General features: G+C 37.2%; 1 protein-coding gene across 22 annotated transcripts in view; it reads left to right on the top strand.

Annotated features, from left to right (window-relative positions):
• LOC102218974 (receptor-type tyrosine-protein phosphatase delta-like) overlaps window positions 1-23,398 on the top strand; it is a 197,367-nt gene that overhangs the window by 127,066 nt on the left and 46,903 nt on the right. For 11 of the 22 annotated variants that reach the window (XM_023334108.1, XM_023334117.1, XM_023334106.1 and 8 more), the window contains 4 exons: window positions 6,276-6,421; window positions 8,933-9,074; window positions 19,115-19,303; window positions 21,280-21,288. In XM_023334108.1, the coding sequence (XP_023189876.1) occupies window positions 6,276-6,421; window positions 8,933-9,074; window positions 19,115-19,303; window positions 21,280-21,288 (486 nt within the window). The remainder of the gene's footprint in view (window positions 1-6,275; window positions 6,422-8,932; window positions 9,075-19,114; window positions 19,304-21,279; window positions 21,289-23,398) is intronic. The other 11 variants (XM_023334125.1, XM_023334120.1, XM_023334123.1 and 8 more) reach the window with 1 other exon arrangement.

The following is a 23,398-nucleotide window of genomic DNA, read 5'->3' as shown; positions in this document are numbered from 1 at the left end:
ATAAAAGCTGAATATGCTCCACAGCAGAGTTACTTTGTGACTGAAGACCTCATACAAAAAGGGTCTTAATGTGGTTTTACATAAGATTCAGAGCTTAGTTGCTTTTTGATTTCAAACGAGGAACATAGAAAAGTCCTTTGGAAGAAAGTGAGGACATGAAGGAAGGAAAGCCACAAAGAAAGACAGACAGAAATACTCATATACTCAAATGTTTAAATCAAATCACGGGCTTTTAAAGACTGCATAGGAACCTTCGAAGGTCCTCCGAAGGGGTATGAATGACAGCAGGTTGTTATATTGTGTAAATGCATTGAAAGTCCAAACAATCTTCATATGTTTCCACTGAAGATGACATAACTAGGCCACATCTAAAACAGTCAGATAAGTATCAGATGCCATAACTCTTTAACACACTCTACTTAAAGTATTTATCAGGTACTCTTCATGTTTTTTTAGCTATATGTGTTTCAAAGTGTGGATGCACTTCACTCTATTTCAATTAGTCTGGTAACTAAGTGTTGGTGCTGCCCAAGTTTCTTAGACTTTTCATTGAGGGTGCAATTACATATTTTATCCGCAGCTATAACATAGCTGTGCACCCATCTGTGAGAAACAGAATGTGATCACCTTAACTTAGCATTCGCTAAGCAGGGGCACTCGTCTGTGAAGAGGCCTGCATAGCGTAAGCTTAGCGCCAACGTTGCCGAGCGCTCGTATGGAACTAATGCGCTGGGACCAGCACTGAGAAAGCCTCTGTTCGTCTTCATGGGAAGCCAGCTCTGACCCAGTAAAGTTGTATACCCAATGGGTCGCCCATGTGTTTCTAATGACCTGTGCATAAAAGAAGATCCTGTTTGATTAATTCCTCCCCTTGTGTTTCTAGCAAATTAACCCTGATTAACTCTGCCTGAGGCTGCTGTGGGTGATTAAGAGCAACTCTAATTGGACATTCATAACTATAGGCAATAAAAGTGCATTTTATCTTCTGCTGTAACGTCATTGTGGTTAAAACTATAAATCCATAGATCAGCTGGAGGTTGTTCAAATAATGACAGATAAAAATTCAACCATAAGGAATTCCAAATTAAAAACGAATTTAAATAAAATCTATTTCTTTCCTCATTTGTTGGGGTTTAGCTCAGATGAATAGCTAATCTTTCAGAAACCTGAATAATGCTTTACTTTAATTAAACCTTTCATCAAATATCACCCCATTTATTTGTGCATAATTTAATTTTCTATGTTAGAATAGCCCATTTAGCCAAATGTTTTCCAATTACCACTTGTTTTCTGCAGAGGGATGATAGGCCTGTGTGCTTACTGGGCCCAGCAATCCAATTTCATTACCAGCCCAAAAGCGAGGGGCATTTGTTCATTTGTTCTTAATGTGTCTCTTTGAAGTTAATGTGTTTTAACTTATGGTTCTGGCCAGTTGCCCACCCATTCTTCTTCAGACTAACAACTTGTGGTTTAGTCCCCTATTGGCCTCATTGCTGAGCTTATATGAAGGACCTAATTCAGTTCACTTGCTAAGCAGTGAAATTCAGTCACAATATGGCAGCTTTACATTTCCTTAGGAAGGATGTAAATATACTCACTGAATGCTGTGTTCTACAGACTCAGAATATATGCAGGCCAGTTTTTCCTATTTGATTAAAACTTCCAACACATGTATATTTACTGTTTCAAAAGGTCAAATATATTAAAGCATGTTCAAAGACAAAATCAGAAATATATTAGAATATGTTATGTCAAATTTCTGGCAATAAACTAGTTTCTCTGAGCTTCTCTTATCTGCTTTAAGTTGTATCAGAAAATATTTGCAGCTCATGCTGCTGCTTTTTGTTGGATTTGATTTGTTTGGATAGGCCTGTCTGCTTCATGCTTTTGCGAATCACATCAGCCTCAGTAAGTGATTGAGCGCACATATGATAAGGCCTACAGGATAGTGATTTATAACAGACTTTATGACTTTGAGGGATCTGAAGGAATAAGTTCAGATCACTGAACACACATTTTTTCCATCACTTAATCTAACATAGTACTTTGCCCCGTTTGTTCACTAATGATGTAAATATACAAATATAAAATACAAATACAATACCAGATTCATAGAACATATCTTATTATTAATTGCATAGAAAAAAAGATCACATTTCTCACCCATTCACTAAATGATACATAGGTGTTACACAATAAATCAAAGTACCACAAATTATTAGTAATTGCTTATACAATACAGGAACAAATAGAAGAAAGGGCATCTTTATCAACAAAGCAGAGATCATTTCTGAATCTTTTTCTGTTTAATTTTGTCAATACTTTCAGTTCCTTGATTTTAGTAAATAAATAAATAGATTACCGTAATAGAAAGCTGTAAATAAATATATAGTGATAAAACACAAGTAAAGTATCATAAACATGTATAGACACACTTCAACTGATTTTATAGCAGGTAAAGTTGCTCACTTCCTTACCAGACAAACTATTTGATTACATAACTAAATAAGGTACATAATAAGTGCTGAGCATAATAATGAAGTTATTCATTATTTTAAGCAGTGAAAAATTGTAACAGTCATGTTTTCTCAGTGTTTTATAGTCATCTTATTTTCCATGTGCTTTTCTTTAATAAAAAGACATTCTAAAATGCACGTAATCTTGACACATTGGAAACATAAATCTTTTTCCCTGAGGGTTTCTTCAAGCATCTGTTCTTACAAACTTGACTTGTCTTGAGTGTGTCCCTCTTGGTTAAGAAACCATCTGGCAGCAGCAGCGCGTCCCGCTAGTCCCCCTACACTGCCATTAGTTTCTTTTAATTTTGCTGTTCTTTTTTTTTTAAATACCTCTTAAGTTAGCCTCTATCAGCACATAACAGTTTAGTTAGGTTTTATTGTTCCTTTGCCTTTAAAGTATGTGGGAAAAGAGGGAAGATGGTCGTTTGCCCTCTGAAAATTTTTGTTAAAAAGAGAGCTGAATGTGTAATCCTTACCATCAGATAAACAGAAAAAGCTGATAATGCTCTATTCCAAAGTTTCTCTTTGGATCTTTCCTTTAATCAACTTCAAGAAAAACACAATAGATGTTATAAAATGTAAATTGCATCTGATATGTTTGAACGTCTACAGACTAACTTAAAAATAATGAAGTATTAAAAAAAGAGTTTATTTTCTCTTCATTTCTTTTATCTTTAGCCTGTTTTCCATTGGCCCAAATGCCAGTGTATAATCCTGCCAAGCACCACAATATCAAAAAAAAAAATCTCTGATGATCACAAGCAAAAGACCAAATGGTTAGAACATTCTGACGCAATGACAAAAAAAAAGAGAAAAGCAGAAGGAGAAGGGATCAATCCAACGATGAGACAGAGGATTGAGTGAAAGAGGATGGGATGGGGTGAAGAGAGAGATGTAAAGGAAGAAAAAGCGGGAGAGTTGATAAATGGAGATGAGGAGACACATTAAAGAGAAGAGGACCCAAGTTAGGGGAGCTGTGGAAAACATGGTTGAACCACTTCTCTCCACCATTGCCCCCCCACATGCACACACTTTATAAAGTCAGTCAATGTGACAGGAAGACTTATGTAACACCCCAGAGATGGAAGGAGGAGATAGGGAATGAGAAACAAGAAGAAGGGAAAGAAAAAAAAAGTAGCGAGGGGAGCAGCTGCAAAGCAAGAGGAGGAAGAAGTTATTCAGAGAATTAAGAGCCAAGATAAGTGCAAGATGGAGGGAACCTTCGAGAGTGAAACGGTAGATGTACGAAGAGGCTGGATAGATAAAGAAAAACGGGCGAGATAATAAAAAAAAGCAATTGGAAGATCTAGCAAGCCTGTTAGCATGGCTCTGCTGGCTTTACACTTTTCATTTGTTTTGTGGGTGAGAGATTAGTAAGAGGATTAAGCGAGAGATTCCCCCGCTCCTCATTCTTTTTCTTTCCCCTCAGCCTTCCCATGTCTCTCTCACATATTTTCTCACTACTGCAGCACAAACCCACTCACACTGTAATGGCATGCATGAGTTGGTGTGAGGATGGAGTAGCAAAGTGCACACAATATGGCCTCGAACGAAACAACACAAACCAGTTTCTGTTAATCTGCAAACTATTATTTTATAATGCACAATCAGTTAGAAAAAGTGGCACAGAGAGTTAAAATATAAAAAAATAATGGTTACCTTGGCAATTTCCCAGAGCATAGGTGAAAAGTGCATGAATTATGTTAATCAAAGCAGAATATAGTATGTATACTGTATATATATATTTGTAAAACCTAATTCAGTTAGATTCTGTTTATTTGTATAGCAAATATCCTCTTGAGGCACTTTGCAAAAAAATATTTCAATTCAGTCACACATGTATTCCAATTCTATCAAACCGTTTAATTTATTATTCAATGTAGTTTAAAAAGTTTATATCTCAGGAAACTTGCATAGAGCATCAGCAAGCAATGTGAGTGAAGAAATATGGTCTTAATGGGAAAAAGTAGAAATCACAAAAAATTACAACATAAAAATATCATTTTTCTGTAATGTAATTTTTCGACATTTCGATGTGGATTGATTGTAGTTCAACCTGTGGGAGTATTTTTTTGTTTGTCATTTCTCCCTATAATAAATGCATTTTTCTGTATCATCCTTTTTTTTGCTTATTTTTTCTTCTCAGGAATTTTGAGTTGTTAATTTATTTGAATGTCAAATCATTTGCCTCTTGCAGTTACTCTGTTGAATCCAGGTGCTAATTTTATTTTAATTTGTTTTCTGTGAATGGTCATAAAGATGCATGTGAGATTGTATTTGGCTATGAAGCACTTAAGTTTAACAGTTAATTGGTTGCTTTTCTCTTATTGTTTGGCGTCACATCTGGTTCCCCTTCTGTGTCTCGTTCTTTCCTGCCCATTTTCCTCTCTCATTCCTCATCTGTTCTTCTCCATCGCTCTTTGCTTTTCTCTTAATTTCTCCTCACTATTTCCCTTTTTCCCCCCTCTCCGAACAGCTTAGCTTTTCTCCCATTCCCTCCACCCTCCTTTTAAACAGCAAAAAGCAATTTCTCTCCCTTTGTCAGGGCGCTTGGCGGTAAGCCCTTAAGTAGGGATTTTCTGGTTTGGCTGGAATGCCATTAGGCAAGCTGGTGGTGACGCGCCGTGAATGACGGGCCGAATCTTTTTGATGTTGTGATGTCACAATCCAGCGGAGGCTGGGGTTATGATATTGTTGGCGTACCCGGAACGTGGGGCTTTAGTGGTCATGTTAGAAGTAAGTCTTCATAAATCCTTTATGGCACAGAAATATTAAGCTTCTTTGGTGATACAGGGACAGAGGGAAAACATGATGGGAGCATGCACACACAAACGGGGAAAAAGAGACACACACAGACAACAAAGCCACCCACATGCATGTCTAAACTGGGAAAATCACTATAGGTCTACTCCAAGTAGTGTAACACACAGACAGAAAATGAAATGGGTTGCTCAGAAGTTTTTAAGCATTTAGTTTTAAAATCACTACATACAGTGTGATATTATTTTATATAGTGTTATAATTAGTGTGATATAATTACATTATATTAATTTAAGACATAGGTCTAAATGCTTGAAGAGACATAATTGAACAAAAAATGTTACTTTGTTGACTCTTATAAAAGTAGAAATAATGAAAATTGTGGTTTTATTTATAACCACATATTTCTTGTTGAAACTATGCAAGGGCCAGCATAAGACTGACACTGCTATTTTACATTAGTTGGACATTATTATGGTATTCACTCAATTATTGAAACAAAAATATAGGATGATCAAGTTTGGAACTGCACAGCATTTCAATGGCAGTTGCTATTGCAGTATCTCTGTGTGCAATATTGCAGTTTCCAAGGTCTGCATTGACACAATAATTGAACTGGCTCCCTGCATTCATACTTTGCATGCCAATAATTTGTTAAATTGCATGGTATATGATTCCCCTTGATTTCAGTACCTTGAATAGATTGTACTGAATGGGATCTGGGAAGAGTAAGAGAAAAGTAGAAAAAGTAGTATTAGTTGCAATACAATGTAGAAAACTGGTCTGTAATACTACCTAAACAAATCTGTCTTTTATAGCTGCAGCTAAAAAGAACCTATGAGCTCCATAATCAGGCAACAAAAAGGACTTTTAAAGGAATTTTAGCAGTAGTGAAACAGTGATGAAACTTAGGACCAAAGCTAGGTGAAACATTTACTCGCACATTTACTCGTCTTAATGTGATGTTGACTTTTGAAAATTATCTTTCCCTCACAGCTCCACCCAGATTCACGCGAACCCCACAGAACCAAACAGGAGTGCAGGGGGGAGTGGCTTCCTTCGTGTGCCAGGCTGCGGGGGATCCGCAGCCCAAGATTGTCTGGAATAAGAAAGGCAAAAAAGTCACCAACCAGAGATTTGAGGTATGATGCTGTGATGTTAAATGCCTGACTGCTCCTCTGACATCTTATATTGCTGTAAATAAAAAAGTGAGTACAGGTTAGCATCTCGTAACAGAGCTCAAAACAGCAGTTTATTGATTGGATTGTTGTTTACAGGAGACTTTATTGGGGTTGAGTTGACCATATCCGGGCTGTAGCTTCATAATTAATGGATTAATGGATGGGCATCGGAGACGCATTCATCTCCTCCTCATCTCAGAGTGAATGAGCTTCTTCTATTATACCAGCTCATCATCTGTGAAGATTCACAATTTTTTTTGTTCCTTCATGTGATATTAAACTTTGAAAACCCAATAACTCATTTTAATGACATGATCCAGAATTTTCTATAAAACAATCAAACTTACTTTAGATTTTGTTTGCCACCTATTTAACATATCATGTTCAGTTTTTTTATTATAATTATTTGTTTTGCTATCCTGTAGTAAATCAATAGATGAGAAACAAGCTCAAGCACACACATATGTCTCAAGTCACATTACATAAGGCAATCATTAAAATTTGGTATGAAATTCCTCCTTCAAAAGAATTTATTGTTGTGCCCTACTACTGTAATAAAACATCTAAGTCATACAGGGCATGACATTGAGTAACAATAAAACACATGAAAAAAGTTAATTAAAAAAAAGATGAGCACCAAGTGGAAAGACCAGAATTTATTATTTAAATTGTTCGGTTATCATTTTGAGAAAGGTCATTTTAAAATCCGTATCGTCTGGGAAATGCATTGAGATAATTTTCAAATATCAACACTTCCTGTATAAAGGCTGCATTAAACACCACTTTCTTTCATAATTGGTACCATGGGGGAGGATGCATAGTAAGCCCAGACCTACCAGTTAGCCTCCATACCTGTCCCAGTTTGCAGCAGACAAGACAAAATACACAAACTCTCAGTAGTCAGAAGTTGTCACTTTAAGCTGATTGAGATCAGAGTGCATGCAAGATAAACTGTTTACTCGTTTAAAAATTGCAGCAAAATAAACCTTAAAGTGAATGAATTCATACAGAAATATAAATATTAATTTTTTTACCCATTCATTTAATTTAATTGCCATTTTCAGTCGTCAAACACAAAGGTCGAACCCCTTGCAGCTCAAAAGCAATTTTAACTATTCAGAAACTATTTAGTAATAAATCCCATTGTGTTTACTAATGCTATCCGATCTTATGCCTCTTGTGATGTCATCAACCCAAAAGCACTTAAAACAGAATTCACTGTTTTCTGGATCCTTTTACCAAGTTTTGTATTTTGTCACATCCTGCTGTAGAGGTTCATAATTCAGAACCCAGGGTGCTTCTACTGTCTCCGTTCATCTGTTTTCATAGAAGAAAATAAAACTCTGCATGGTATTTTTATGGTGAATATGCTAAAGTGTCACAGAGTCCCATTATCCATAGCAGTAGCTTTTCTTAAAGTGATAAATCATTATAGCTTCTCATAGAAAGGTCTATTATTTATACAGTGTTGCAGTGACAGCTGATATTTAACTCAGCAGTGAGAGCTGACAGATCTGTGTTTCATAGTTATATAGACAGTGTGCTTTAAAGCTCAAAAGATTCAATCAGTTTACTTGTTTTTCTACATTTATACTTCAAAGGTTGCACAGGTGTGTGAAATGTCATGTGCTTCAGCTCTCTTATAAGTCAGATGATGCCTTAGGCTACAGTCCATATGATTCTTTTACACTCGGTCTTATTAGTTTCCCGAGGCGTTTAACCTTTGCTTCCCTACTTGATGAGTCGCTCTCAGACGGAGTAGACGGTGAATCAGCCCTCCATCCTGCTCAGCCACTGTCACCCTGAACCCAGGATGCTTTTCTACTTCAATAAGTCCAGTTTCCTCACAGGTTTAAGTTCATCTCTCTGTCTTCCTGTTTGTGATCAAATCACTCCAGCAGGTCTTTTATTTTTAATCCAAAACTTTATGAGCTTGAGCTCCTGCAGAGTCCTCACTGCTGCCCTGTTGGACAGGGCTGGTTGTGGGATTTGTCAATATTGGATTTCAGTCAGTGGAAACTTTCCCAGAATTTGGAATCCAGATCAATTACATGAGTGTATTGAGCTTATGCAAGAGCAGTTGAAATGCACCATCTAATCTTCGTGAAAAGAAAAACAAAAACATCAAATGTTATTGCACATCTAAAGAGGACATGATAAATATGCACAAGTAACTTCCTTGTATTTTTACCTCAGAAAGTGATTTCGGTGGAGTGGATGATTAATGGCTTCCAGAATCTGTTTTAATGTACTTTTCATCATAAATGATGACTCAGGAAAGGTCTTAAAAGTTTTTTAGTATATATAAAGATAAACCTAAAGCATAACAACTGTGTTACTGAAATGCTTAAGCTTTATTGTAGAAATAAAAGCAGCTGCTTTTAATCGGAAACAAATGATGCTTTGAATTAGCAAGTCATTTTTATTAAATTAATCTTATCAATTTATTCTGTATATAAATTAATTTTTCAGGTAATAGAGTTTGATGATGGGTCCGGTTCGGTTCTGAGGATCCAGCCGCTGAGGACCCCCAGAGACGAGGCGATATATGAATGTCACGCCTCCAACTCAGCAGGAGAACTGACTGCTACCACTCGACTCAGCGTCTTACGAGGTCAGTTTTTACACACATGCACTGCTTCACATCTGGGTTATCCTCATGGTACTCAGAGAACCTCCCCTTCCAAGACACAACTGGTCCTTATCAATCCTCTTCTTTGAATGCCGTGATGCGTCAGGATCTGTTAAACATCTCCTTCCCCTTTTTTTAATTGTGTTGAGAGTAGATCTTTATTGGCTTCAAACATAAGCAGTGCTGGTGCTGTCATAACAGTAGATTTTTTTTAGGGTTTCTTCATTGTCATAAAGGGATATTCAGTAAAAAAAAAAACAGTCCTTGTTACACCTAAGACTAAGAAAGACTGCCATTCAACTCAGTTTTACAATGTAGCACTTATCATAGTGGTTCAAGTAATTTGGTAGCTGACGTAGAACGCTGTTGCTGCATTTAGGTCATTAGCTAATTACTCAGTGCAGTGGTCTTAACAGGACCTGCTAATGACTTCCATTCACTTTTTTCACATTTTCTCCTGCTTTAACAATAGATTTGAAGGCATTTTATTAAAATCCCATGTGAAGCAAAGTGGAAGTAAAATTTTGCTTTTTTTACTAATAAAACTCGGCGCAGCTGAATAAGTTCTTTTGTAGAGTCACTTTTCCCTGCAATTACAGCCGTCGGTCTTTTGCAATTTGTGTTTACCAGCTTTGCACAGAAAAAGAGCTGGGGGGGTTTTGCCTAGAAAGTCCAGTTAATTTGGGGAGCTTGGAATCCCAAATTCTGATGCGGACCAAAAAAGGCATGTCTTGGCTCGGTTGATGTGAACTCTGGTGTAATTTGAATACATATGTGAATGCCAATTGGACTGGAGACTGATTCAAAAGCAGGAAGTAAACTATAGTGCAGGGTATTGTGGGTAAATACAACTAAAAGAAACATGAAAGTTAAGCTCTAGTGAGAGAAATTGCTTGTGTTGTTTTACAAAGAGAAAAGAAAAATCCTACAATCACTAAAATCTGGAGAAAACCCCAGATATATCAGACGTATATATGTATAAAAATATATAGCTGCACTTGTGTGCAGCTATGATCCTAGAATTATTGCGGTCGATGATTTATGTTCGTGTGAGTTCATTAGTGCAGCTAGTGATGTTTGAGTTTGAGTTTCTGGAGTCCATTAGGAGAACATTATGCGCCGGTAGTTCAAAGCTCAGGAGTGTCTTAGTGAGCGAAGTTCCTCAAGTGTGGATAATCACATCACCTGCCTCTGCAGGAGTGATGCTCATGGGGAAAAGGACATGGAGCCTGTTGTTCTTCCATCTCCTCACTTTCTGTACCTCCCTCTTCCTCTCTGAGTGGTATATCTCCTCTTATCTTACCGTCTTTTTTCCCACAAGTTCATTCCTTTCTTACTCTTCCCTTCTCTTTTAGGTGCATTCATTCTTCACTCTTTCCCTCTCTCTCTCTTTCTCTCTCTCTCCATCTCTCTCTTTCTCTCTGTGTGTCTCTCATGCTCTTAGGTCCACTGCACAGCAGCCTCTAAATTATTCACATCAGAACACTTTGCATCTTCTGTGCTGTTCCGCTCCATCCGTCCAGAATTTTTCCTGCCTCACATGGTTGTCTGTCTACGTGTGACAGTGTGCATGTGTTTGTGTATCTATTTAAAACTGGATTGCAAGCGCGAATGCTCAGCTTCAATGTTTACATCTGTGTGCGCTTTTTTTCACATGCACCGCTCCCATCTCTCTTGCCTTAAACTGCAGCTCACTCATCATCTGTCTCTTTCTTTATCAAGATCCTAACCACTCAAGCACACACACAAACGTGTCCTCAATCTCAGACAGTCTGTCTTTATGTAGTGATTGGCCTCTTTCTGTTCCTCTGAGGAGTCATTGTGTTGTGGATGAATAAGAGGCCACCTGGGAGCGGCTAATAGTCCCTGATAGACTGTCAGTCGAAATGTCAGTTGCAAAGCATACACACACTCAGGCACACACCCGCGCACGCATGCGGATTCACACAGGATGCTCACTATAACATGCACTCCACTTGTGTCAGTCATGTGTCCTGAGGTCCCCCTTGGCTCTTTAAAGACACAGCTCCAGTGACTGAGTAGCTGACAGGAGGGATCTGGTGTAAAGGTCAGCTGGCTTAATTACTGATGATTACAACCAGACTAATTGAAATCCTGGCTCTCAGTAAATGGCTCTGATTGGCAACGGCTGAAATAATAATGAAGCTTGGAACAATTTTTTGCTTAAATATCTATTGCTCTGTAAGTCAGCAGTCAACTGTAAAAGTTGTCTGTTTGTCCGTGTGGATGTTTGAAAACCTAATAAGATCCCAACTCTTTCAGGCACAACATCAGCTGTTAGAATGAACATTCACCTATGAGAAAAGCAACGTCTGTGTTGGGATGTTGGCTGTATTTACTTGCATGATGATCACTCAGAGAGAAAATTAGAAGAGGCAGAATGCCTCAAACATTTTCTCAAAGTGGAAGCCTGATGCTCCACTGGCTTGCCTCCGTTGTGCCGATGGCGTTGCAGCTGCGAGGGTGAGCTTGACTGCTACTTTTTCCTCTCAGGACGCACGTGGAGTAGGCAGCTAGAGCCTGCTCTCAAAAAGCAATGTTAGTAAAACTCGTTTCTTGTAGCATGCAAAGATTTGTCCTAAAACTCAGCATAGATGTTGTTTGTCACATTTTTTTTATTGATGGGAGGAGAAATCCACTGAGGTAACAACACTGGTTACCTCGACAGCATGTTTTCCTTGAGGCCTCTCAGATTGTTGTTGTCATGTTTTATTTCAAACAAAAAGAAAGAAAAGAAGACGAGATGAGGTTGACAAACACGCAAGAATACTGAAGTAGCTCCACAAACACAACAAAAGCAGATGCCATTTTCAGAGTAAAAGCCACCTCATCAAAATAAAAATAGCTTATTGTTTAACACTTATTACATGCTTAATTTCAGCCTCCATAGGCAACATTTAGCTCTGTGGATTTTTAGATTTGAAAAAATCGCCCAGCCTATTTCATTTTAAGCAAAAAGTGCCAGTGAAAATTTTTACTTTTTTGTATGAATGGAATGTAATATTGTATTGGTTTGTCTAAGAAAAGGTTTGTTTGCATATTTGTGATAGAAGAGCCAGCTTATTCTTGAAAGACCAGAGTTTCAATGCAGTCCTCCAGGCAGATGACACCAACATTTGTACGGAGTAAAATTTTAGTCTTATATGATGAATAAAGTGTTCACACATCATTTCTCATAATTGTGGGACAGAGTGTCCCTCAAATTAAATTAGAAACTGGAAACTGTGGAAGAGGCAGCTTTATCCAAATTAAACATTGTCATGTGGAAGTTTGTAGACGGTATAAATTTTCACCCAGATATCAGATATACACTATATTTTTCATTTTGTCCGGCCCACCATAACTTTTTTATGTGGCTCTCTAGAGTCTAGAGTGCCAAGAAATAGCACTTTCAAGGTAACAGTTGTGTGCTTAAATAATTTTTTTTGTCAATAAAACCTAATTAGTTTTGACTTTATTGACAAAATAAAATCAAAAATAAATAATGAAAGATGTTCAATACAATGTAATTTTAAGAAGTACTAACAGAATGCAGCTAATTATTAATATGAAATGTTTACTAATGTCAATACATTCAGCTGTATCTTCCCTTTAAGGTCGTCCATGACCTTTATTTGGCCCAAAATGAAAATGAGTTTGACACCCTTATTTTAAGTCAATATTTCTTATTAGGAATTTATGTGTCAAGTATCTCACATCTGTGAACTAGATAGAAAAATGTTTCTCAGTGCAATTCATTGCCTTCACCTAATTAGTAAATGATGTCCAGCTGAGTGTAAATTAATCTCCAGCTGTTCTTTGAGGATTGTAGAGGTTTGTTAGAGAACCTTATTACATCATAAAGACCAAGAAACAAAACAGACAGGCCAGAGAGAAATTTGTGGAGACATTAGGTTTTAAATATCTCCTTCAATCCTTAATCCTTCATCTAAAAATGAAAAGGTGTAGCAGCGGTACAAAACATTTTGCCTGGGCAAAGAACGCATTAATCGAAGAAACGGCAAGGAAGCCCATAATAACGGTGGAGCAGCTGCAAAGACCCGACGTTCAGATGGTGTTTATTCACAAAAGGAATAAGATGTTCCTGTTTTTGTTTTTGCCCTACATGCAGAAAGCTAACATGGTGGTGGCAGGATTATGATGTGGGGAGGTTTTTCTTTCACCATTCACAGTAGATAGGCAACTCTATACAGCACAACATGTCATTACTGGAAGAGAAAATGTGACAAGAGTTCATCAGATGACTTCCAGTTGATGTGATTGAACTTGTGCTGTTTTGCTAAGAAAATTTTGTCAAAATTTTTGATTTACCATTTTCCTTCCCCTCTTCACATGCACTTGGTCTATTGCATCGAAAAATATGAAATGCATTGTATGACAAAAGTTTAAACTGAACAGTGTAAGGGACCTAAATACTTTTACAAGGCACTCTATGTTTGGTGCTGTATTGCGGCTCTGATGAAAGAGGCTGTTCATACTTTAGACCCTATGACTGAAAGACTAGAGTTTATATGCAGTCCTCCAGGCAGATGATGACACTAAGCCAGAGATGTGTGTGGAATACATTTTTAGTCTTGCATAACATAACTGTGACACTATTCTCTCACCATAAGTGAAACACATACAGGTTCCTATAAACTTCCTTTTAATGACTTCTTACCCCGTTTTAGCTGAGTCTTTTTCCCTCAATAGTAACTTCCCTCGCTGAATAGTGTCACCAGTAATAGGAGGTCAAGCAAATTATAATCCCCAGCCAATTCTCTGAGGAGCTGTGTTTTACATGTGATAAAGTGGGTGCATTGTTGCCCCTTGAACACTTTTAGATTTGTCAACTCACATCAGGTCAACTTTAGCACAAAGGAACTGCGTTTAAATGAAGAGAACCCCATTCTGGTGCATCTGGGGATAAAAACGTGCTGTTGTTGGAGGAACTTTGCTGTCTGTGTCAAAATAAAGTCGTAATCTGTACTCCTCAGTTCCAAGCGTTGTGACTGTGTTCTGAAATTTTTAATTCCAAAAACATGAAGTTAAGCTCCTGACACTAAACCAGGAATTTTATAAGTGAGCATCTGCCTTAATTAGCTGTGAATAATTTTGTGAAAGGTGTACGTCAGGACACATCTTCGTTTGCAGGCCTTCACGCCTCTCTGCAAGTAGATCCATACTGGCAGTTCCATTAGTGCATGGGTACAAGTGGCAGAGGGAGTAGCATTCCGACTATTCACCCCCTCATTGTTCAGTTCAGTGTCCCACCCCAGGTAGATGAAATAGAATGCATTATTCCTGCCTACAAGGGGCCTTGCTTTGAAGTAAGTATTTGCATAATGAAAGCAGAAAGAATCAGGATTGTTATGCTGTTTAAATCCCTCATGCTCTCTCTCCCTCTTTCTATTTCGTTCTTGTTCCCTCCTGTTTTCCTTTCTGCCACTCTTTCATTGTCCCAGTCTATTCTCATCTTCTTCCATTTTTTAATACACTTTTGCCACCCCTACACAGCCTTCCTCGTTCACCTTCTCTCCCTCAGACGAACTCGCTCACACAAACACCTTCTCATCTTGTTCTTTTAGTTTATTATATCCATGTTTCCATTTGTCAGCCTGTTGTGATTGATTGAAACCGGAGCTGTTAAAAGGCCACACACCCGCCCGTCGATGCCGGCGTCTCACGAGCCATCGGCCATGGTTCGATGAGCCACTGCCAGAATTAGCATCTCCTTGGTGAGATTCAGCACTAGGATTTCCCGTTAATGAGCTTGTGTGTGGTGGAGAGGGGTAGAGTCACCAGGGATTCTGGAGAAAATGGAAAAAAAGAAGGGTAAACTGCTCTTTTAGATCAAATACAGCTTCAACACTCATTCTTTGCTCGTCTTACTTTCCCTACACTGTCAGTCTTCAATATGTGTGACTCAAAAAGCTGATATATTTTTATTTTCAAAAGTTATGATCATGTTTGCTTTGTATTCATTTCGATCCAAATTGTGATACAACATCTTTTCTTTCCTATTGACTTCCCTCTTCTTTGATCCTAAAAACTCCTTAGACTCCACAGTTTCCTAGCCCCACTTAAATCTCCCTCTGAAGGTGAGTAAAGTTGGCCCGCCACCTTTGATTTTCTGTATTGACGTGCAGGGGATCTGCAGATTTAATTACCACTGATATCTATGAATTCACATTTGATTCACGCTCCCTAAAGGAATTGCAAGTCTCCGCGGGCACGTCTTTATTGGACGTGCCTGTTTGATTTTTCTTTTCTTTTTTTTTTTTGTGAGAGGTGAACTTCGAGAGATTCGACAGAGCTTCTAAAAAGAGCAGCTCATTTGCTGCTGATTCCCAGCAGAATGGAGAATTGATTTTCACTTGATTTTTATTCGCGCAGCAGTAGCCTAAAGCTTTAGTGAGTTTTGTCAGGTAGAGTAAAATGTTACCCATTCCGGTGGACCGTGCAGTCCTGCTTCTCGTCTCCAGCCTGATGCAACATATATCCAGGCTTCAGTGGAATGTAAAAACCAACTCTTGCATTTTTTCTTCCTGGTATGCGGTGCTGTGTCAATTTGTTGCTGTTGCTGAGTCTCCCGAAGCTTCAAGTATCATATTGTCATTCATAGATTTTCATATCACTTTCACAACAGCCAACTTAATCTGAGATAAAGCCTCTTTTTGAAACTGTGATAATGTGCATTAGCAGGCCTCATTTATCAAGGTCTTTTATAGATTTGGGCATATTATGATCATATGTTTATGTGTGTGTACTGACTAATCCCAGCATTTGAACTGTCCGGTGATACATCCAAAGTGGTTGCAATTTACAAACTAAAGCTTTACTTATTTATAGTATTAGAGACCTTGGCTACAGAATTAGAGACACAGATGAACGGAAGATTTTGAAGCTACAGCATTCCAACAGAAGATTATTGACAAAGTAAAAGAAAAATATGTTAAAAAGCTATGCATATTTTGCATGAAACGTCTTATTTTAAATATCACACTTGCTCAAAACAATTATCAGCCTATAAATAAAAGTTCTACAAGATATTTGTAGATATTTGCCTCCAGAACCATATGAATCCATCAAGCATCACATTAGCCTGTTTTTAGTGATATATTGTGTAGCACTGCACAGCCCAAAGTTGTACTAAGCACACTTTTTCAGGCATACAGAGCATCTAATCCAAGCCAGGCCCATCCTGTCTTCAAGTCCCAGGTGGAAGCGCTTCATAGAGGAGCAGAACCTGAACAGTTACGACTTTGGAGTACCAGGGTTATTTCCTTTAAACGCAGTTCTAAATGTAGGCATAACTCCTTTTGAAAAGTCTTGGAAGAGGAAATGGATCAAAAAGCCTCTGATCACTCTGCATAACAAAATCTATTCAGTCTAGAAAACCCTGCACAACTGCTCATGAAAGGGCCACATCCTGACAGATGTTTTAAATTTCTTTGCAAGCTCGTCATGCTGTGGATTTTGTGTTATTTGTTTTGCATAAACGGTTAGCAAATAACTACTCACACATTTTATATTCATATGGTTAGATTTTTTTTAGTTGAACAGCCGTCTTTCTGAGAATCTCTGAGCTCAGTGACATCTGGTTTAAAATATTTCCTATTCCAGAAGATAAACTTAGTGTTTTTCACCTCCTGAAATGAACATGACAGTGACTGTATGTATGTTTGATAAACAGGGGCATCGAGTGTTAATGAGTTTCATTTTATTTAGTTATTTATTAGATATAATTAAGTTTTCTCTGTTGTGTGTGCACCATATGCTCCATTGACTCAGTGACCTTTCAATCTAGAGCCTGTGCTTTGCAGGACATTTGAGAATGGGTCACTGCACTCATCTGTAAGTAGTTCTTCCTAATCCTCATAGATCAGGATGTTCTGCTGGCTTGTAAAAAAGTGGCACACTAGATGTGCTTATTTGTGAGTAAACATGGTCCAGTTTGAGACTCTCACGCTACAACAATCTTGAGCAAAAATAACAAAATTTCTTGGTGTCACTGTATTTACAAAAACAAGAAGAAAAAAATCTACCAAATGTTTGAATTCTTTCTATTTTGCAACATAAAAGCAGCAATTCTTACTTGTGCTGCCAAAATTGTATATTATTAAATATGTTATAAATGAAAATACTACTTGTTGTTGTTGACATATGAATCAACGTAAACAAATCTACAAGCGCCTCTTCATTTAAAACCCTCTATGTGATTTAATGTGCAGAATTTTACACAATTTTATCATTTGGACTTTGAGTTTAGTTTTAATCTGAGTTCACAGTTATAGATGTGGTTTGCTTTTGGTATTTGGCTCTTTGCTTTTGCTAAACCCAGTTCTTATGGGTTTAGCTGTGTTTGGTTTTGAGATAGTTTCCTTTATTTTATTGCCATATCAGTACTCATTTGCCCTCAGTTGATCATCCCTAAAAAGTGTCTATCACCACAGTAGACACTTATTTATTATTCTGCTTTTTGTGTTGCAGCACAAGTGTATCAGACTGATATTAGCTGAGAATTAGTCAGGATATCTGCTACTGTAGCCAGACTATTGTCATTGGCTTATCAGACACGCAGCTCGCAGATTGCTAATTTAAGTTTTAAAACAGTGTCACCTTAATAAGAGTGATGTAAGGTTCTCTGTTGGTCATGGAATAACAGAATATGAGTTTTTCACAAATGTAAATATTTTTCAAACAAGTGAACAAAGAGCCAAAACGTTTTACGGTTTTGAAGCTACACTATCGTGTTAAACCTTGAAATGTTTCCCTCGTCAATGCCTATTCAGGAGAAATCTAGTACCCCTAACTACTGATCAGACTTTATTGATTGATATGTGGTTACTGCAAAGTCATTTCAGTAAAGTAAGCCCATTCTTGCCATCATGAGATCAGTCTTTTATGATTTAAGCTTTGTGCTGAAGGCACCTTTCTTTAAAGATAGTATAATGAGGTCACAAAGTGATAGACATGGTCAGCAATATTTGTTAGGAAGGCTTTGGAGGTTTTAAGTAAAATCTATGTTTTATATATAAAAAATAATGTTAAATTTGTACTATGGGACCCAAAATGCCCCATGAATATATATCAAACGTTATTTCACATTCCTGCCAAGGTGGATTGTTAAAGGATACACAGTGGGATTAATGAGTCTAAATTCCAACTGTTTTCATCAAATGCAACAGCTAAAGGCATGGCTCATTAGATCAGGCCACATTTACTCAGTCATCTGATGAATGAACCTCTGTCCACTCCTGCCTCAGCTTTTTGTTTTAAAGTTACCAGGATTTGTCTACAGTAGAATTTGTTGCCTGTTTTTTGTCCTCAGATGTTCTTTTACAGATGTGACAATCTGCAGTTTGCCTTTTCCATCAGTACATAAATTCTCTTATGATTATATGATATTTATTCCAAGAATAAAATTGGAATAAATATTCCAAATATTTATTAAAATTCCAAAACCTGAGTCCGGTTTTATTTTTCCTTTGGCTTACTCATTAAACTTTGAAAATAAAAATGACTTTGCAATGTTCTCTAAATTGTGCTGAAACATATTAGATATGTTCAGTTTTTCCCCAAACTTATCAGGTACTTTATAGTGATTTCCTGGAATTTTTAAGGTACTTTCGCCAAAAACATAATACTGATGCTTTTACCGGATACAAGGTACTTCACTGAACTTGGTTGAACTCACTTTCACAGTTCTTGCCAGCAGTTTCCCCCAAAACCCTTTCTGGTTGTAGACAGGTCCATTTCTAGAACTTACCATTGAACTCATTTGATACTTTCAATTAAACTATTGTATAACTTACCAACCACGTTTTGGGACTTACCAGCTACTTCCCTTTACCAGAACTGAAAATATACTTTATTGAACTTACCAGACACTTACCCCAAACTTGTCAAGTATATTACATGTGGCCTGTAAAGTGTACCCACTCATGTAAAATAGATTGAATTTTACTAATGTGTTCTACCAGGTTCTATGTATGACTTGTGTTTATAATTTTTTGCAGAGGATCAACTGCCCTCAGGGTTTCCCACCATTGATATGGGTCCACAGCTAAAAGTGGTGGAACGTTCACGGACTGCCACTATGCTCTGTGCTGCGAGCGGCAATCCTGACCCAGATATTACCTGGTTCAAGGATTTCCTGCCAGTCAACACGACCGATAATCATGGTCGAATCAAGCAGCTCCGCTCAGGTAACCACGGATTTTACTCGTCTTTTTTTCTCCTTCCTTTGAATCCCCGCTTTCATTTCTACCTGTAGGTTTGTCTCTCCTACAGTTCTTTTATCTCCCCTCCTATCCCTAATCTGTTTTATCCTCAGAACCATTTTTTATTTCCAGCTCCAACAGAGTTCCTTTATGTTCTGACTCACATTTAACCAATTTCTTACAACGCTTCCGCCCTCCTCCTGCTGCAGTCTCTGGCTGTGTTTTTCAGCTGCCTTTCTCTGCCGCCGGCGTATTATGAGCTTGCTGTGTATGGTCACCAACCCCTTAAAACTGTTCAAACCCTTTTAAAGTAAACTCCAGACTTTTCTCCAAACTGTTTGAGGACTTCCTGTACAAATCCCCATCGCAAGAACAAAATCAAGCTCCTGAAATGTCCCCGAGAAGTAGCAGCAGGCTACTGATCTCTAATCAACAAATTTTGAACAAACTTTCCTGCTGTCAACATTCGCAGCACAACCAAGTGATGGTGGCATGTACATAAAGGAATATCCTCTCTTGATAAAGCCCACTGCTGTGACTAAAGACTAAATTTTTTGTTATATTTTTTCTTCATGTCTTGCTAAGTATGCCTGTTGTCGAAGTGAATTGACTTCCTGAAACTGTACTCATGTAATTTAAGGAAATATGTACCAAATTCAACCAATTTTATTATGGAAAATAACTGCAGTCAGGCAGGCTAAACCTTTTCCATCTGTTGTGTTTGATAGCCACAGTAGTGTGTAAAATCCCAAAGCCTGTTCCTCCTCAGTTCTCCCTCTTGCCTTCAGGGACCAACTCTTTACCCAAAACCCATTATCTTGTAAATGGAGGGCCAAATTTCTGCCATCATTATGGAAACCAACCTCCTTGTTTTTCTCCCTGTTTAATATAATCATCATTATTAATCATTTGTTTTTTTATAGAGCCTTGCAAATGTATTCATACCCCATGATGTTTATCTCATTTTGTCATGTTTCAATCAGAAACTGCAACATATTTTACAGAGATTTTATGTGATAGACTAGCAAAGTGACATACTTTGTTCACGTGAGAGGAAAAGGACAAATGATTGTCATTTATTTAGAACAAGAAACTCTGAAAAGAGCACTGTATATACTCTGCTCTGAGGCTTTGACTCTAAGGCAGTTTAGAAAAAAATCCAGGGTCATGTCAAGGAGTTCCACTTGATTTTATTCAACAAAATTTAAGGTGATGACAACATGGCGCTTTGGGGGTGTTTTTCTTTAGTCAAAACAGAGAACCTGGTCAGTGCGGAGGTTTGCATTCCAGCTGGATGAAACAAATATACAACCAGAGCTACAATGCAATGCTTTTCAGGTTAGCTTTAGTCCAGTCAAAGTCTAGACCAAAAACAAATAGCGAATATGTGGCAAGACTTGAAAATTTTATTTTAACGGATGCTCTGCAAACCATTTTACTGAGCTTGAGTTAATTTCCAAAGAGGAATGGTCAACAAAATTTCTGTAGTTTAAAGTTAGTAGAGGCGTACCAGAATAAAACTGTAACTGCATTGTAATGTGGTTTATTCACATAATGATTGAAGGGAACGGAATCTAAATACACGCCACATTTCATGAGCTTTTATTTATTTTACACATTAAATGCAATACAATACACAGACATTTGTTGTTTTAGAATGACAAAATGTTAAAAAAAGTCCAAGGGGTATGAATGATTTTGCGAGACACTGAGTATTGTTAACAATGTTAAATGTAAAATCATTAATATGTTAGATTAATTTATTGTATGTTATAATTTGTGAAAAGCTAAAAGAAAAAAAATACTTTTAATATTTCTTTCACTATAAAGTTGTATGTAGTGACGTTCTGTGGAGCTCCAGTAAGGTGTTTCATCTAAGTCAAGACGTCTTTGTAACCAGTGGTCCGATTATAATGCCCTTTCTATGCTGTTCTTTTCTCTTTGTATCTTTTTAACTACAGAGTCCTTTGGTAAGTGCTTCTGTTCCGAGGCCCACACCCTCACTGTCCACTTTTCTATTTACTGCTCACTAATGTTGCTACTGTCGCTGCTGCTGCTCACCTTTTATTACACTTACTGCACTGTTATTAAAATGCATGGCATGCATTTTACTAACGATCACACACTAAAAGAAAAAAAAAACAGGAAGCTCAGAAGTGCATACATACACTTACAGTAGTTCTACCCTTTTCTAAAGTTTGAATATGAACATGAATAAATATAGGAGCTCTTGTGTATATACACACAGATATTTGTCTCTGTCAACTTAGATGTAGCTGAGTCCCACCCTCCACCTTGCACCTGCAGCTTTTCCACACCCAAAGAACTTCAGCTTTCTCCTCACACTCACCTATTTACTTTTCCAGCTGTTCACTAATTCAATGATTCTTTCTCTCACTCAGTCACTCACTCTTTCACCCAGTCACCCACTTAATCTTTCCACCCTTTGTATAGAGTTACCAGTCAATAAGCCAGACAGCAGATAGGTATGCCAGAGGTGGAGCCAGAAAAAAAAAATCAATCCATGTTGGCCAGGTTTTCAGGCTGCCAGACATTTACTACTCAGTGCAGGATGCACATAAAATAAGCTTGTTCAGATTTGAGTTTAGAGAAGTTAGTTTGGGTCGGGGCAAATATGTGCTTAGTTTTTATCACAGATGAAAAACATTACAACGTTTTACTGAGAGAAAATCCACTTTTCAATATTCTTTTTTCTAATGCATTTTTATTTAATTTTGTATTCAGCATTTAGTTTTAGTCTTTTTAGACAATACGCTGAAAAAATATGGCTTGAGGTCTACACGCAGGCATTGAAAATTATCTATCTGTTCTAAAATAGGGATGGTTTTAATTATCATATTACTGACTCTAGTAGCAAATGATACCTGTCTTTTTAATTGAAAATGGACATTATGCTTAATTTAGTAGGTTTCCAGGTTAGCAGTTGCACTAACAAAATAGCATAGTGTTACAAGCTATAAAACAGAAAAGGAAAAAGGTTAATAGATCAACATAGGCCAATCTAAGATTAGTATCTCTTGATAAGCCTGAGCAAAAAGACCATGGTATTACTATCTTGCTATGGTAAAACTCAAATGAAGGACAAATTAGGATAAATGTACAACTTAAAACTGGTAAAACTTCTCAAATAATGCTACTATTACATCAATTTATATAACCAGACTAAACTTTGCCTTTGGCAGTCAGAGTTTAAAAGCACACAAACTTTATGACAGAATTTACTTGTGGTTTTAAAATGTCATCTTTTTACCATGTGGCTCTTCACTTGCTTTATCTAAGTGAAGACTATCCATCAGAAACAAAATGTCACCCTGTTTTGGATCTGCTTTAGCTGAAGTTTCTGTTATATAAAAGTTTGCGTGTCTCGATTATAGTAATAAAACTAGATTACAATACAAATCTCCTTTGTCTTCGTTCAATCATGGAGGTAAGACTGGTAAAACAATCCAGTCAATAAAAAAGTTAAAGCTTCCTACTCAACCTTTTTATTTGAAGAATATTAAAGTCTATTTAATGACTTTTATGGAAAAATCAAGGAAGCAAATATGTACTCCATAATATATTTCTATACTCTAATTTGGGATAGACTGAGGAGTAAATCATGAAAAATAATTAAGTGTAGACTGTGAATGAATTAAAATCAAAATCAGTTTAATGATCAATTGGAGCATAAAAATAAGAAACTAAAAATGTTGAGATACTATTCAAGTATTGGAGAGTGGATTATTTTTGTGTGTATTTCTGTTAATTGCATACAGATATTTACATATTTTTTGGCTCTTAGGTTTAAATCTTATTTTGATTCCCATTTTTTTACAAGAACAGTGTAAAACTCAAGGCCAGAAAGTACTTCTAGAGCCACATGTACCCTGCTGCAAATCAATGAAGCCAATCAATAACCAATCCCCTTGTAGCTCTGTCACTGTCTCTTACTCTATCTAAAACCTGCTTTTCTCTTCTCAGGCTTATTCTGTCTTTACTTATTCTGTCTTATTCTTTTATGCCTCCACTTTCTCTTACTGTCTAAGGATCAGTATTTTAAGTCTTCCTCTCTAATTT

The sequence above is a fragment of the Xiphophorus maculatus genome, chromosome 5 (genome assembly GCF_002775205.1).
Source record: "Xiphophorus maculatus strain JP 163 A chromosome 5, X_maculatus-5.0-male, whole genome shotgun sequence".
NCBI lineage: Eukaryota > Metazoa > Chordata > Actinopteri > Cyprinodontiformes > Poeciliidae > Xiphophorus > Xiphophorus maculatus.
Note: the sequence above shows the minus strand (reverse complement) of the source record. Positions and strands in the feature narration are given on the sequence as shown.